The following is a 14534-nucleotide window of genomic DNA, read 5'->3' on the forward strand; positions in this document are numbered from 1 at the left end:
GGCCAGTTCACACAGAGTTTTTTGACACAGAAAACGCGTCAAAAAACGGCCGAAAATGCCTCCCATTGATTTCAATGGGAGGCGGAGGCGTTTTTTTCCCGTGAGCGGAAAAACCATCCAGTGGGAAAAAGAAGCGTCATGCCCTTTCTTCGGGCGTTTACGTCTCTGACCTCCCATTGACATCAATGGGAGGCAGAGAAAGTGTATTTCGCGGCGCTTTTTGCCCGTGGAGCTCAGTGGCCGCGGGTAAAAAACGCTGCGAAAATCGGCGTGCAGGCAAAGCAAAATCTGCCTCAAAATGCCAAACTGAATTTTGAGGCAGATTTTCCGCCTGCAAAACACTCCGTGTGAACCCAGCCTAATAAAACAGTAAAATTGTTTTGAACGGTCTATCTTTTTATCTCAAGGTTTTTTTTTCAGACAGATTTTCATGCCGATTTTTGAGCCAAAGCCAGAAGTAAAAGTATAGATTATTTCGTTATATTTCCCATTATGGTTTTGGCGCAAAAACCTGCATTAAAATCTTGCAGATACAACAAAAAATTTCTGCGAATTAGGCCCAATCACCTGAATGGGGTTATTTCTCCAGCAAGAACATGGATTTCTGCAAGTTCTATTCAGAGGATTGGACCAGATTTTTAGTCACACAAATTTCTGCATCAAAATCTGCCACGTGTGAATGCCCCCGGGAGCTGGTGTCTGAACCAAAGCTGGGGTGGTATAGTTTGTTTACACATGCATGTTCATGAATGTGGAATAGGTCTATATGGATCTTTGTGCAATACACATGCAGTCAATTTAGGTGGGGAACGACATATATATATATATATATATATATATATATGGGCAAAATTTATTATCAGCTTTATGCCACTTTTCTGGCGTAAACAAAAGTAGAATATATTGCCGCACCACGTTTATGATAAATTTACATCTTTTCTTCCATCAAATATTGCAAGAAAAGTTGTTGGGATTAACTGGGTGGGGTGGGGCCAGCAGTTTCTGACAGATTTATGATTTGTAAAGGCAAAATAATGGCGTAAATTGTAGCGCAAATCTACGCCTGGCGTAGATTTATTTTCTGTTTTTAGGACTGCCCCAGATACGTCAAATTAATTAATAGACATGCGCCTCTTAATAAATTTGTCCGATTTTACTCCAACGTACTTCAATTTAGGACCGGAGTGTGAAACGGCATTCTTAATTAATTCTCCTTATAGAATAATTTAAGGAAGTAACAATTTATTCTCAGTTTTTGAGCAAAGTCAGTGCAAGTGTATTCCAATATCAGCGTTATGGGACTTTGCCTTGTTTTTATAAAGGGGTTTGACGTTGGCCTTTACCCCCTTTCAGAGTGTTAAATGGTTCACAAGAGTTGTCTCTCAAGTACATAACATTATAGTGTCATAATCCCTTCAGAATGGTGTGTAGTATCTAGCATAACATAAATATTCCTATACCAATTAACATAAAAAGAATACAAACAGTATGGTTAACCCCTTAGTGTCTAAGCCTGTTTTGGCCTTCAGGACCAGCCCCATTTTTGCAAATCTGACATGTGTCACTTTAAGTGGTAATAACTCCAGAATGCTTTTGCCTATCCAAGCGATTCTGAGATTGTTTTCTCGTGACATGTTGTACTTTATGATACTGGAAAAATTTCGTCATTAAATTCAATATTTATTTGTAAGAAACGCCAAGATTTAGAGAAAATTAGCAAAAATTTGCATTTTTCTAAATTTAAATGTATCTGCTTGTAAAACAGATAGTAATACCACACAAAATACTTACTAGTTTATATTTCCCATATGTCTACTTTATGTTTGCGTCGTTTTTTGAACATTCTTTTATTTTTCTAGGACGTTACAAGGCTTAGAACTTTAGCAGCAATTTCTCACATTTTCAAGAAAATTTCAAAAGGCTATTTTTTCAGGGACCAGTTCAGTTCTGAAGTGGCTTTGAGGGCCTTATATATTAGAAAGTCCCCAGAAGTCACCCCATTTTGAAAACTGCACCCATCAAAGTATTCAAAACAGCATTCAGAAAGTGTTTTAACCCTTTAGGCTTTTCACAGAAATTAAAGCAAAGTAGAGGTGAAATTTACAAATTTCATTTTTTTTCTTTGAAAATTCATTTGTAATACATTTTTTCTGTACCACAGAAGGTTTTACCCAAGAAACGCAACTCAGTATTTATTGCCCAGATTCTGCAGTTTTTAGAAATATCCCACATGTGGCTCTAGTGCGGTAATGGACTGAAACACAGGCCTCAGAAGCAAAGGAGCACCTAGTGGATTTTGGGGCCTCCTTTTTTTAGAATATATTGTAGGCACCATATCAGGTTTGAAGAGGTCTTGTGGTACCAAAACAATAAAGACCCCCAAAAAGTGACCCCCCATTTTGGAAACTACACCCCTCAGGGAATTTATCTATGGGTATAATTAGCATTTTGAACCCACAGTTTTTTTGCTAAATTTATTTGAATTAGTATGTGAAGATGAAAATCTACTTTTTTTGTGAAAAAACGTAGAAATTTTAAATTTTTACAAGGAATAAAGTAGAAAAAACACCCCAACATATGTAAAGCAATTTCTTCCGATTATAGCAATACCCCATATGTGGTAATAAATTGCTGTTTGGACCCACAGCAGGACTCAGAAGGGAAGGAGCACCATTTGGATTTTGGATTTCTGATTTTGCTGGAATAGTTTTCAGTGCCGTGTCGCGTTTGCAATGCACTGGAGGGATGAAAACAGTGGAAATCCCCCAATAGTGACCCCATTTTGGAAGCTACACCCCTCAAGGAATTTTTCTAGGGGTAAAGTTAGCATTTCGACCCCACAGTTGTTTTTCTAAATTCATTGGAATTAGTCTGTAAAGGTAAAAATCTACTTTTTTTTCTGAAAAAAGGTAGCCATTTTTAATTTTTACAAGGAATAATGGAGAAAAAGCACCCCAACATTTGTAAAACAATTTCTTCTGATTACGTAAATACCCCATATGTGGTAATAAACTGCTGTTTGGACTCACACCGGGGCTTAGAAGGGAAGGAGCGCTATTTGGCTTTTGGAGCTAAAATTTAGCTGGAATAGTTTTTGGGTGTCATGTCGAATTTGCAAAGCCCCTGAGAGACCAAAACAGTGGAAGCCCCCCAAAAGTAACCCCATTTGGGAAACTACACCACTTAAGGAATCTATCTAGGGGTATAGTGAGCATTTAGGCCCCACACGTCTTTTGCAGAATTTATTAGAATTAGGCCGTGAAATTAATATCAACATTATTTCCACTAAAATGTTGAATTTTTTCAATTTCACAAAGGATAAAGGAGAAAATGCACCCCAACATTTGTTAAGCAATTTCTCCCGAGTACGGCTATACCCCACATGTGGTCATAAATGTTCTTTCATTAGAAAGTAATTAACCCTTTACGAACTGATTCATGTTTTGCTTTTTGCTTTTTCGTTTTTCCTCCCCGCTTTCCGAGAGCCACAACTTTTTTATTTTTCCGTCAATAGAGCGGTGTGAGGGCATATTTTTTGCGGGACGAGCTGTCCTTTTTATTGGTACCATTTTTTGGTACATAAGACTTTTTGAGCACTTTTTATTACATTTTTTGGTAGAGCCAGGGTGATTAAAAAACTGCGATTTTGCAGTTTAAAATTCTTTATTTTTCACGCCGTTCACCGTGTGAGTTAAATAATGGTATATTGTAATAGCTTGGACTTTTACGGACGCAGCGATACCAATTTTGTGTATTTTTTTAATTTTTTTACATTACTTTAGAGAAAAAATGTGAAAAGGGTTTCTTTTTGGACTTTAAATATTTATTTAATTTTTTCCACTAATAATAACTATTTACTTCTGTTTTTACATATTTTATTAGTCCCCATAGGAGACTTGAACCAGCAATCGTTAGATCACTGGTAGAATCCACTGCAATTCTAATGTATTGCAGTATATTGTCATTTTTACAGGCTCCTGTTACAGCGTGATTGCTGTTTTTGTCCGTTAGTCCCGGGTATTAGCTGTAATACACAGCTGACACCCGCAGCGTCTGGCGCGGGCTCAGCGAGTGAGACGCTCCATATATCACCCCCCACACCACGACATGCTATTAAGTCATGGTGCGCGAAGGGTTTAATGCGCAGCGGATGGTGCAGAGTGAAAATTAAAATTTTCCACTGATGTGTCATTTTAGTGCACTATATGTTGTGCCCAGTTTGTGCCACAAATACCACATAACATTTTAACAGGGTTCTCCCGGGTATGGCGATGCCATATCGGTGGACGTAAACGGCTGTTTGGGCACGCTGTAGGGCTCAGAAGGGAGGGACGCCATTTGGAGCGCAGATTTTGCTTGGTAGTAGCTCTGGCGTTTTGCTGGTATTTCAGTTTATAATGTGGGGGCAAATGTAGGCTGGGCAGAGTACATCAGGGGCATAATAAGAGGGTATAATAATGGGGTAAATAAATAATAATCTGCAGATATGTGGCCAGTGTTGCACTTATAAATGGCACCCGATCCGCTTTTGGAACGCCCTGTACATTTTGCATCGCCATAATCTGAGAGCCGGAACTTTTTTTATTTTTTCACCACTGGAGCCGTGTGAGGGCTTATTTGTTGCGGGACAATCTGTAATTTTCATTGGTACCATTTTGGGATACATGCGATTTTGTTGATCACTTTTTATTCAATTTTTCGGCAAGCAAGGTGACCAAAAACCATCAATTTTGACAATGATTTTTATTTATTTTTGACGGCGTTTACCCTGGGCTATAAATGACCATTATACTTTATTCTGCGGGTCGGTACGATTACGGCGATACCATATGTATAAAGGTTTTTTTATTTTTTGCAGCGTTTGCGCAATAAAATCACTTATTTAGAAAATAATTTATTTTTGTGTCACCATATTCTGAGAGCCGTAACTTTTTTATTTTTCAGTCAAAAAAGCTGTGTAATGGCTTGTTTTTTGCGGGACGGGTTGTAGTTTGTATCGGTACTATTTTGGCGTACATGCGACTTTTTATTACATATTTTGTGAGGGATGGTGACCAAAAAATAGTGATTCTGGCATTATTTTTCGTTTATTTTTTTTTGCGGTGTTCACCGTGCGGGAAAAATAATATTCTAGTTTTATAGTTGGGGTCGTTACGAACGCGGTGATACCAAATGTGTGTAATTTTTTTTTACGTATTCATTTTTTTTCCTATAATAAAAGACTTATAATAGGAAAAAAAGCAGTTCTTGTTTATATCACTTATAACTTTTATTTTTACACTTTTTTTTAAAACATTTTTATTCTTTTTTTTACTTTTTTCACTTGTCCCACTAGGGGACACTTAGACTTGCAGCTCTGATCGCTGCTGGAATACATTACACTACACACGTAGTGTAATGTATTCCAACTGTCAGTGTGACGTCACAGTCACACTGACAGGAAGCCTACGACGACCACCCTCGGGGTGGTCCTCATAGGCTTCTGTACATGGCAATCCGGAAGCCATTATCTGGCGTCCGGTTGCCATGGGTACGATCGCCAGCCCCCGTGATTTCACGTGGGGGCTGCCGATCGGCGCTAAACACCTTAATTGTGGCGTTCAAAATCGAGCGCCGCAATTAAGGGGTTAACTGCCGATATCAGCGGCGATGGGCCGCTGATCGGCAACGGGGAATGCAGGGCAGACACCCTGCACAGTTAACCGCCGCTGCGGTGTAGCGCCGCGCGGCGGTTAACTGTCAAAGCACTGACGTAACTGTACGTCAAGGTGCGCGAACTTACTGCTCACCTTGACGTACAGTTATGTCATGGTGCGTTAAGGGGTTAAAGGGGTTGTCCAGGAAATAAAAAATTCTAACAAGTGTCCCCCAGCCTTGGTTTACCTTCCCTAATACCCCCTATTAAACTTCTAACCAGTTTCTGTTTGATCTCCATCGTCGTTACTACTCTGTTTGTTTACATCCCTTACTCTCTGTTTCCAGTCTTGTAACCCACCATACCCATGATCCCCTGCTGCATCCCCCCTTCCTCCAAAGCATCTCAGCTATTTGCATACTACCACGCCCCTCTATGGTCACAGGATCATTCCCTGCTCTAATTCCAAGCAGCTCCCTCCTTGCACACTGTCTTACACAGTAATCATCATCATTATCCTTTGTGTGAAGGCAGGGACTTCTCCTGGAGCGGAATCCACGGCCACATCGTCAGCTGCTGTGGCCGGGGATTCCGCTTTAGGAACAATCCCTGACTTCACTGTCCATATATGGACATGGACAGTGAAGTCAGGGACTTCTCCTGGAGAAGAATCTCCAGCCTCTGTGTTCCGGGGATTCAGTTTCTGGAGTAGGGGACCGCTCCAGGAAAAGTCATGGACTTCTCCTGGAGCGTAATCCCCGGCCACAGTTTCGGCAACGGTTTAGGGATTCCGCTCCTCCTCCGCCTTCTCACATGCACTTCAGTACGGGAGCTCCAAAAGTGGAGGAGGCGTGGACGACAAGACAGCAGAAGGAGGGGGGGGTGTACTATGATTGATGATGCTCCGTGTCTTTGCTCAGCCAGCACTTCCTGCTGTGTAAAGACACGGCGCGTCATCAACTACATCTACAGGCGGCGGGACTAGAGGAGGCCGAGCTCTGCAGAGCTCATGAAACATCTGCCCGGCCCACTGCCTGGAAATGTAGTTGATGACACGCCGTGCCTTTCTCAGCCGGAAGTGCTGGCTGAGCAAAGACACGGTACCTCACAGGAAATAAAAAATTTACCCTGGGTGCGGTCACGTGACGGCAGATCGGAACACGGTAACGCTGGCACAGGTAAGCAGACACTATATTAGAAATGTTGACTAATTAAGTTAAAATTGAAATACAATTTATTCCCGGACAACCCCTATAACACCAACAGAGCAGTATGACTTTCATTAAAAAAAAAATTATTAGTGCTCTTTTTACTGGAGAAAACGAAATGGAAGCATGCTATACCATTTCTTATGAACTTGTGTGTGAATCACGGACAGCACACGGATGTGCATCCGTGATTTTCATGCTCCCATTGGGTGCGTGATGCGCTAAAAACGCATAATAATAGGACATGCAGTGAGTTTCACGCAACGGAAACACGCTGCGTGAAAAACACTGCATGTCTGAATGGCCCCATTGACTTGCATAGGTCCGTGTGACAGCCGTTGTTTTAACAGCCGTCACACAAACTAATTACCCGTTCGTGTGAATAAGGCCGAAGTGTGTGAAAAACAATAAAAATGATCATGGTTTAGATCTGGCATAGTCCATTATTTATTTAGATGTAAAACCTTAGGGGACATTATTATAACTTTTTTTATTTTTCATAACCAGAGCAGTCCAGGATCAATAGAGAAAGAGAATCTATTGCCTATCAAGAAATAGTAAGGTCCATACTTAGCAAAAGAAATCTGCGGCGATTGGGCATTGAGCATTTGCAGCACGACAAACTGAAAAACGTGGCTTTTCCACACAAGAATAATCATACTGCGGATATGAAAAAAAAACTCAGTGCAGATTTTTTTCTGCTACATCTGAACGGTGTTTTGAAAACCCCATTCATTTGTATTGTATTCTAGAACGCTGCGGAGCAGAATCCGCACCGCAAATCTGAATAAAATCTGATGATATGTCTGGTCCCAGCAAGTAGCGATTAAAAATAAAAAAATCGCTAGCAAATCTGTTGAATGGAGATTAAAGAGATTTTCAAGCTACTTTAATGCAATCCTATGGACAGCGATTTATTGCTCACAACAACAACAACAACAACAAAAAGTTGAAGTCTAGCCCCGGCCTGGGGGTATTTTATTTACCTCCCAATCTGTCAGGGGGCATGGCTAGCAGTCACTATAGGAGGACATATCCTTTAGTCTAGTATAGTACATCAGTTTCTTTCTGCAAAAACAATAGCATGCAGGCTAGAGCTGTCAGACATCTTCATGAAGGGATCTACAATAATAATATGTTGCAAATTCACAGACATCACAATAATAAATGTGTTGTACAAATGACCACAATATCAATAGTATTGTAGCACTAGAATGATGCGTAGCACATGAGTTTACACATGCCAACTTGAATTCTAAATTGTGCTCCTATAAAGAAACACACAAAGCTATTCAACCCGATCATTTACACCGTGGGGCAGACGTACCAAGGCTCTTCATACGCCAGTCTTAGTTTAAAGGCTATGTGCACCTTTGAAAACTGTTTATTTATTTTTTAATAAAACTGTGTATTAGGGTGTGTTCACATCGGCGTTGCCCTTCCGTTGGAGGTTTCCGTCGGGTTAACCCCTCAACGGAAAGGCAAACGGAAACCTTAGCTTCCATTTGCATCACCATTGATCTCAATGGTGATGGGAACTTTGCTAATGGTTTCCATTTGTCACCGTTGGGAAAGGGTTCTGTTGTTTTGACGGAATCAATAGCGCAGTTGACTGCGCTATTGATTGCGTCAAAACAACAGAACCCGTTCACAACGGTGACAAATGGAAACGATTAGCTAGGTTTGTGTCACCATTGAGTTCAATGGTGAGGGAAACGGAAGCTGAGGTTCAGTGTTCCCTATAAGGTGCGCGGCCGCGCACCTACCACAATCTGGCCACTCACTAAAGTTTAAAGCCCGCACACTGCAGATGGCGGATGCAGTGGTGTCGCTAGCACCGGAGGGGGCTCCGGTGCTAGCGACAGTCACATTCACTTGTATGTGCATCCTTAATAAATCCAGTGTGCCAAAACTGAAAACAAGGTTGCCTACGATGAGGAATTTTGTATTCTTCAGCACAATTTGGTGCAAGCAGCAATAGTCCAAGGGACCATCCAGTGTGGAGTTTATGTTTTAACCTGGGAATGTTCTGTTTTGGTCTCCTACTGCCATCACAGGTTACCTAAACAAGGTCAGCGATTACGTTGACCACTTTACAGGTACAGTTACGACGGCTAGTTCACTAGGACTTTATCACAAGGGCTGTGGTATCATAGGACAGCTCCCGGAACATGATGGTGTGCGTGTACGTCACGCAAGTGGCCAGCAGCTTACAAGACTCTCTGAGCATCTTCATTGATAATGGAGCCATGACTGATCAGTTTTCAAACGTACCCTAACAAATACTAATGGATCCCACTGACTTATACAAATGTTTTTGGTATTTTTTTAGAGCCTTACATGATTTGTTCAGTATGGCTGTACCACTAACTAAGGTACTGTTCAGACTTGCTTTAGTTGTTTTCCATTGTCTCTCGACAGTCAGAATAGTGGAACATGCTGTGGTATTCCATCCAGTAAAAAAACAAAACCTGAAACCGGTCAGAAACTTGACAAATCCATTTTCAATGAACTGGGGAGGGAAACTGATCTAAAGGGGTCCATCAAACGAATCACAATGGATCCATCATATCAGTCACAGATCCAGTAAAATAACTCCAAACTCCATTTTTATTTATGTGTTGCTCTGTTCTAGACACATATTTATACATATTTGAATACACAGCGATCACTATAAGGGTATGTTCACACAGAGTGTTTTCGGACATTTTTCGGGCCTTAAATCGCCCGAAAAAAGGCCGGTAGATCGGAAGAAGTACGCCTCCCAACATCTGCCCATTGATTTCAATGGGGGGGAAAAAAGGCGTTCTGTTCCAACAGGGCGTTTTTTGCTCGCCCGTTTATCAAAACAGCCGCGTAAAAAAACGACCGCGAAAAAGAAGTGCATGTCACTTCTTCAGCTGTTTTTGGAGCCATTTTTCATAGACTCTATAGAAAAACAGCTCTAAAAACGGCCATTAAAAACGCGACTTTGATTAAAAGACGTCTGAAAATCAGGAGCGGTTTTCCCTTGAAAACTGCTCCGTATTTTCAGACGTTTTTTATTTTGTGTGTGCACATACCCTAACCCACACCTCCAGATTGGACACAACTTTATTTAAAGTTATTTTTTATTTTGCATTTATCACTTTTACACTGAGCATAATCAGAAAACTGCAGGAAATACACCCACCAAATCTTCTTAAAACAAAAAGTATACTCCTTACCTTACCAATCCCATGGTGCTCCTCTGGTGACTTTCCTGGTCCCATGCCGGACTCCGTTCACCCGACTCAAGTGTTGACTTGTTGTGACATGTGACCACTGCAGCGTTCACTTGTCGAGGCGACACGTCATCACTGGGGGCCGGTAAACAGAGACTAGCAAGAGTCTAGGAAAGTCACCACAGGACCTCCATGGGAATGGTAAGGGGAGTATACTATAATAAAAAACAATCTGCACTTGCAGATTTTGCTGCAGATCCACACATAATCCGCCGTAAAATCCGCAACTCTAGGATTTCATTGCAGATTTTAACTTCCCCATTGTAGACAATTTCCAAGTGGAAAATGTCCACAGTATGTGAATAAGATTTCATGAATTCTCATCCATTTGCCTGTGTTCCACTGTGGAACTTCTATCTGCAAATCCAGATGGAAAATCTGCAGCATTTTCTCCCCATGTGACCTGGCCAAATAAAACAGCAAATCGTTTCAATGCAAGAGCTGAAAACATGAACCCTCTCAAGCCACTGACACCATTGGTAACGTCAATGATTTCAGAAATATGTTTAGCCGGTATTTCTCTATAAAAGTTTCATTATGAGACATTTAAAACAGCCATTTCTCAGCATCTGTCTAAAGAGCACCGAATTCATTTCTAAACCTTAAGGCTACATGCACACGTTGCGGATTTTGCTGCGGAAAACACGCACCAAAACCGCAGTAATACGCAGGAAATTCGCAGGTAAAAACAGCACCAAATACTGCGTTTTTAGGTGCGGTTTTTACGTTTTGATGCGGTTTTTGGTGTGATTTTCCACAGCATTAAGCAGATACAATACGCAAGCAGAAACGCAACATAAATTGACGTGCTGCAGATTCTAAAAAACGCACCACAGGTCAAGTTCCGTCCCGAAATATACCACAGCGTGTACGTGAGATTTCCTGAAATCTCATTGGTTATGCTGGTACTGTATTACACTGCGGATTTGCCATAAGCAAACCCACGCAGCAAAACCGCACGTAATACGCATCGTGTGTATTGAGCCTAAAGTTTTCTGGGACTTTAAAGCGGATCTGGCAACATAGAATGGAGACAGGTCTGACTCAATATTAGCCCAAACAGCACAAAAAAATATTGTGCCATTTGGCTAATTGCAGCTAGAAAAGAATACAGCGGACTCATAATTATGAGTCGGCTGTATTCATGAGAGGAGCCCTTCCCCCGGTCCTCTTAGTATACATGACAGCCATCAATCACTGCTGTCAGATACACTACAGCCCTTCAGTCACTAGTAAGGTTGGCTGGAAGGAAGTAACATTTTTTTTGCTAGCTGATATTAGTCAAAAGGCACAATATTTTGCAGCAGCAGACCTGGCTTATCCTTAGGCCTTATTCACACAACAGTGAAAAACGGCATCATATACAGGGGGTCTGTGTGGCATACCGTACAGGGGGGCTGTGTGTGGCATCATGCACAGGGAGGTCTACGGCATCATACACAGGGAGGTCTGCGGCATCATGCACAGGGAGGTCTGCGGCATCATGCACAGGGAGGTCTGCGGCATCATGCACAGGGAGGTCTGCGGCATCATGCACAGGGAGGTCTGCGGCATCATGCACAGGGAGGTCTGCGGCATCATGCACAGGGAGGTCTGCGGCATCATGCACAGGGAGGTCTGCGGCATCATGCACAGGGAGGTCTGCGGCATCATGCACAGGGAGGTCTGCGGCATCATGCACAGGGAGGTCTGCGGCATCATGCACAGGGAGGTCTGCGGCATCATGCACAGGGAGGTCTGCGGCATCATGCACAGGGAGGTCTGCGGCATCATGCACAGGGAGGCTTTAAATAGTGTCTAGGTGAATATGTGAAAAAATAACCTGATCAATGAAATTCATCAAACTGATGCAGAACGGATGTCAAACGGCCATTAAAAACGGACAGACGGACTGGAAACGGATGAAAATTTAGAGGCACACTGATGCAAAACGGCCATGAAAAACTGACAGTTGATCAGTATTTAATGGACATTTTTTTTCACTGTCGTGTGAACATAGCCCTAGGATAGGCCAAAAAAGTTGGACCAATGGGTGTCTGACTCATGGCATCCACGTGGAGTCACGCAACGTTCTCTTTGTTAAGCCAGGCACAGTGCCTCAAGTATGGTTGTGCCTGGCACTTGATTGGGACTGTGCGGACATGAGCTGCAGTGTCAGACACAGCAACAACTGTATGTACAGTGCTGTACCTGTGTAACCAATGAAGGGGGCGCAGCTTCTGCTGTAGCACCACGGTCCCTTTATTTAGCTAACTGGCAGCGATGCCAAGAGTCGAGCTACCAAGGGTAAAACATTGATGGCCTCCCTGTTCACACTGAGTTTTTTGTAGGCAAAAAATTCTGCCTCAAAATTCTGTCAGGAATTTTGAGGCAGATTTTGATCTGCCTGCACGCCTTTTGCCACGTTTTTTTTGTCCGCGGCCATTGAGCGCTGCGGACAAAAACAAAGCGAAAAAATGCTTTCTCTGCCTCCCATTGACATCAGAGACGTAAACGCATTTTCGGAAGTTTTTTGGCGCGTTTTCCGCGTTTAAAAAAAAAAAACTGTGTGAACAGGGCCTAATGATATATATGCCCAAACACCAAAAATAAAGCAACAACTGAAAGTACAACAAGCCATTACATTCTAAAGTAAGAATTCTCCACCTGCTTCTATAGAAAGTCGGGCTGCGGTACCGCTCGCAAAAAGCAGGACTGGCGGATGAATGTCATATCTAATGACGCATCTCTGTGGCCATATTCTTTACATACAGTTAGGGCTTGTCCATACACAACGGAATTGCTGCAGAAAATTCCGTAGGAAAACACAGACTTTCCGCTGCGGCAAAACTGCACCATTTCCAGCGTTTTTTACGGCAGAAAATGGTGCATATTTTACAGCATTTTTCACAATGTTAGGAGATGGAGACGCAGCAATTCAGTCCACTTTCCGCAGCAGGAATGGACATGCCGCGGTCCGAAAATACCAGATTGGGAATGACGATGTGCCTGGAAAAAAATGGGCAATGGCTTTCTAGCATTGGGAGCCCTACAGATCGGACATTGATGGTCTATCCTATGGTATATACCATCAATATCGGTCATCGGAATACCGGGAGCACCGCAGCAACCAGATAACTAACGTGCCTGGAAACGCAGAGCTGGCCCAACATTGTGGGTTGTTTTATAAGGTCTATGAAGCTTCAAAATAGGTCAAAGTGGCTTCTGAATTGGTCTAAATGGCTTCTGAATTGCACAATATTTTGCTCATGCCGGTTATAAAGTATCATTTCTATTCTGGTCAGTAACAATTGTCTATTACTTTACATCAGGACCACATCGAATGCGTAGGCAGGCATGTGCTGGCTATCACACTGGCACTACGGGTGCCAAGTAGGCACACACAAACTTCTGCCAGGAGGACGCCAGAGGCTGACGTGGGATGAGAGGACCGGATATTCCGCTGCTATTATTACCTCTTTGACAGGAGGGAACTTCTTCTTGCACTCCATAGAAAGACCCCTCAGGTCGCTCTGCATGTTCTCCAGGAGCTTCTTGATGGCCTCTGGGCTGCTGGTGGAGGAGGAGGACATGTTTGCAGTTGACGACTTCGTAGAAGAGCGGAGAAGCGAGAGTAGGAGCTGTCGCTGGAGCAGGCAGCCGCCCTTCCGTTCAGGCTCCTATAACATGTCCCCGGCCGAGCATAGCGCTGTCAGCCCCTCGGCTCGGCCATCAGCCGGACTCCCAGAATCCCTTGCTCTTCGCACTGACACGTAACAGCCGCTTCCGTAAACACAAGCTGAGAGAGTATCGGCGCAGGCGCATGCGCAGTGTGACCATCGCACAGACTTGTCAGCGTCACTCTCTTCCAGTCACATAATCCGTGTGAGGCAGAAATTCGTGACTATTGACTGTCACCCCTGACCATTCTGTAATATGTGTATTATATTAGGCTGTGTGTATGTCATTGTTTGTAAACTAATGTATCTACTGTACATTGAATATATTATTATTTCCCCTATCATAAACAACGAGTGTTGGTAATGCTGCAGAATCCTGACATAATTCTGCAGGTGTGAAAATGGTCTTACAGCGTGTGTATAAGGGTCCATTCTCACCTTTCGGTTTGGGCGCGGTAAGAACAGCATCAAACAAACGCATTTGAAAACTGCATGCATTTTTACCGCGTCTTGGTGCATTTTCTAATGCAGTTGCAGTAAAAAAAATAAATTATCCAGATCGAAAGACGCATTAAACGCGGAAAAAACGCATGCGGTTATCAGATGCGTTATTCTTGAAGTTGTTATAACCGCACCTCGATCGCAACGTGTGAATGGATCCTAACAGCTGTGTCCTGTGTGTCCATCACATGATCAGGACAGATTTTCATCCCTTGAGTGTAAACAATAAGGCTGGGTTCACACACACTATTTACGGACGTAATTCGTG

The 14534-nt window shown here is 42.6% G+C and overlaps 1 protein-coding gene across 5 annotated transcripts in view; it reads right to left on the bottom strand.

Annotated features, from left to right (window-relative positions):
- MON2 (MON2 regulator of endosome-to-Golgi trafficking) overlaps positions 1 to 13887 on the bottom strand; it is a 97521-nt gene extending 83634 nt beyond the window's left edge. For 3 of the 5 annotated variants that reach the window (XM_075856780.1, XM_075856781.1, XM_075856779.1), the window contains exon 1: positions 13562 to 13886. In XM_075856780.1, coding sequence (XP_075712895.1) covers positions 13562 to 13678 — 117 coding nt within the window. In that variant the 5' untranslated portion in view covers positions 13679 to 13886. Of the gene's footprint in view, positions 1 to 13561 lie in introns of all 5 variants that reach the window. The other 2 variants (XM_075856783.1, XM_075856784.1) reach the window with 2 other exon arrangements.
- Positions 13888 to 14534: the final 647 nt, after the last annotated feature.

This window comes from Rhinoderma darwinii, chromosome 3, assembly GCF_050947455.1.
Source record: "Rhinoderma darwinii isolate aRhiDar2 chromosome 3, aRhiDar2.hap1, whole genome shotgun sequence".
NCBI lineage: Eukaryota > Metazoa > Chordata > Amphibia > Anura > Rhinodermatidae > Rhinoderma > Rhinoderma darwinii.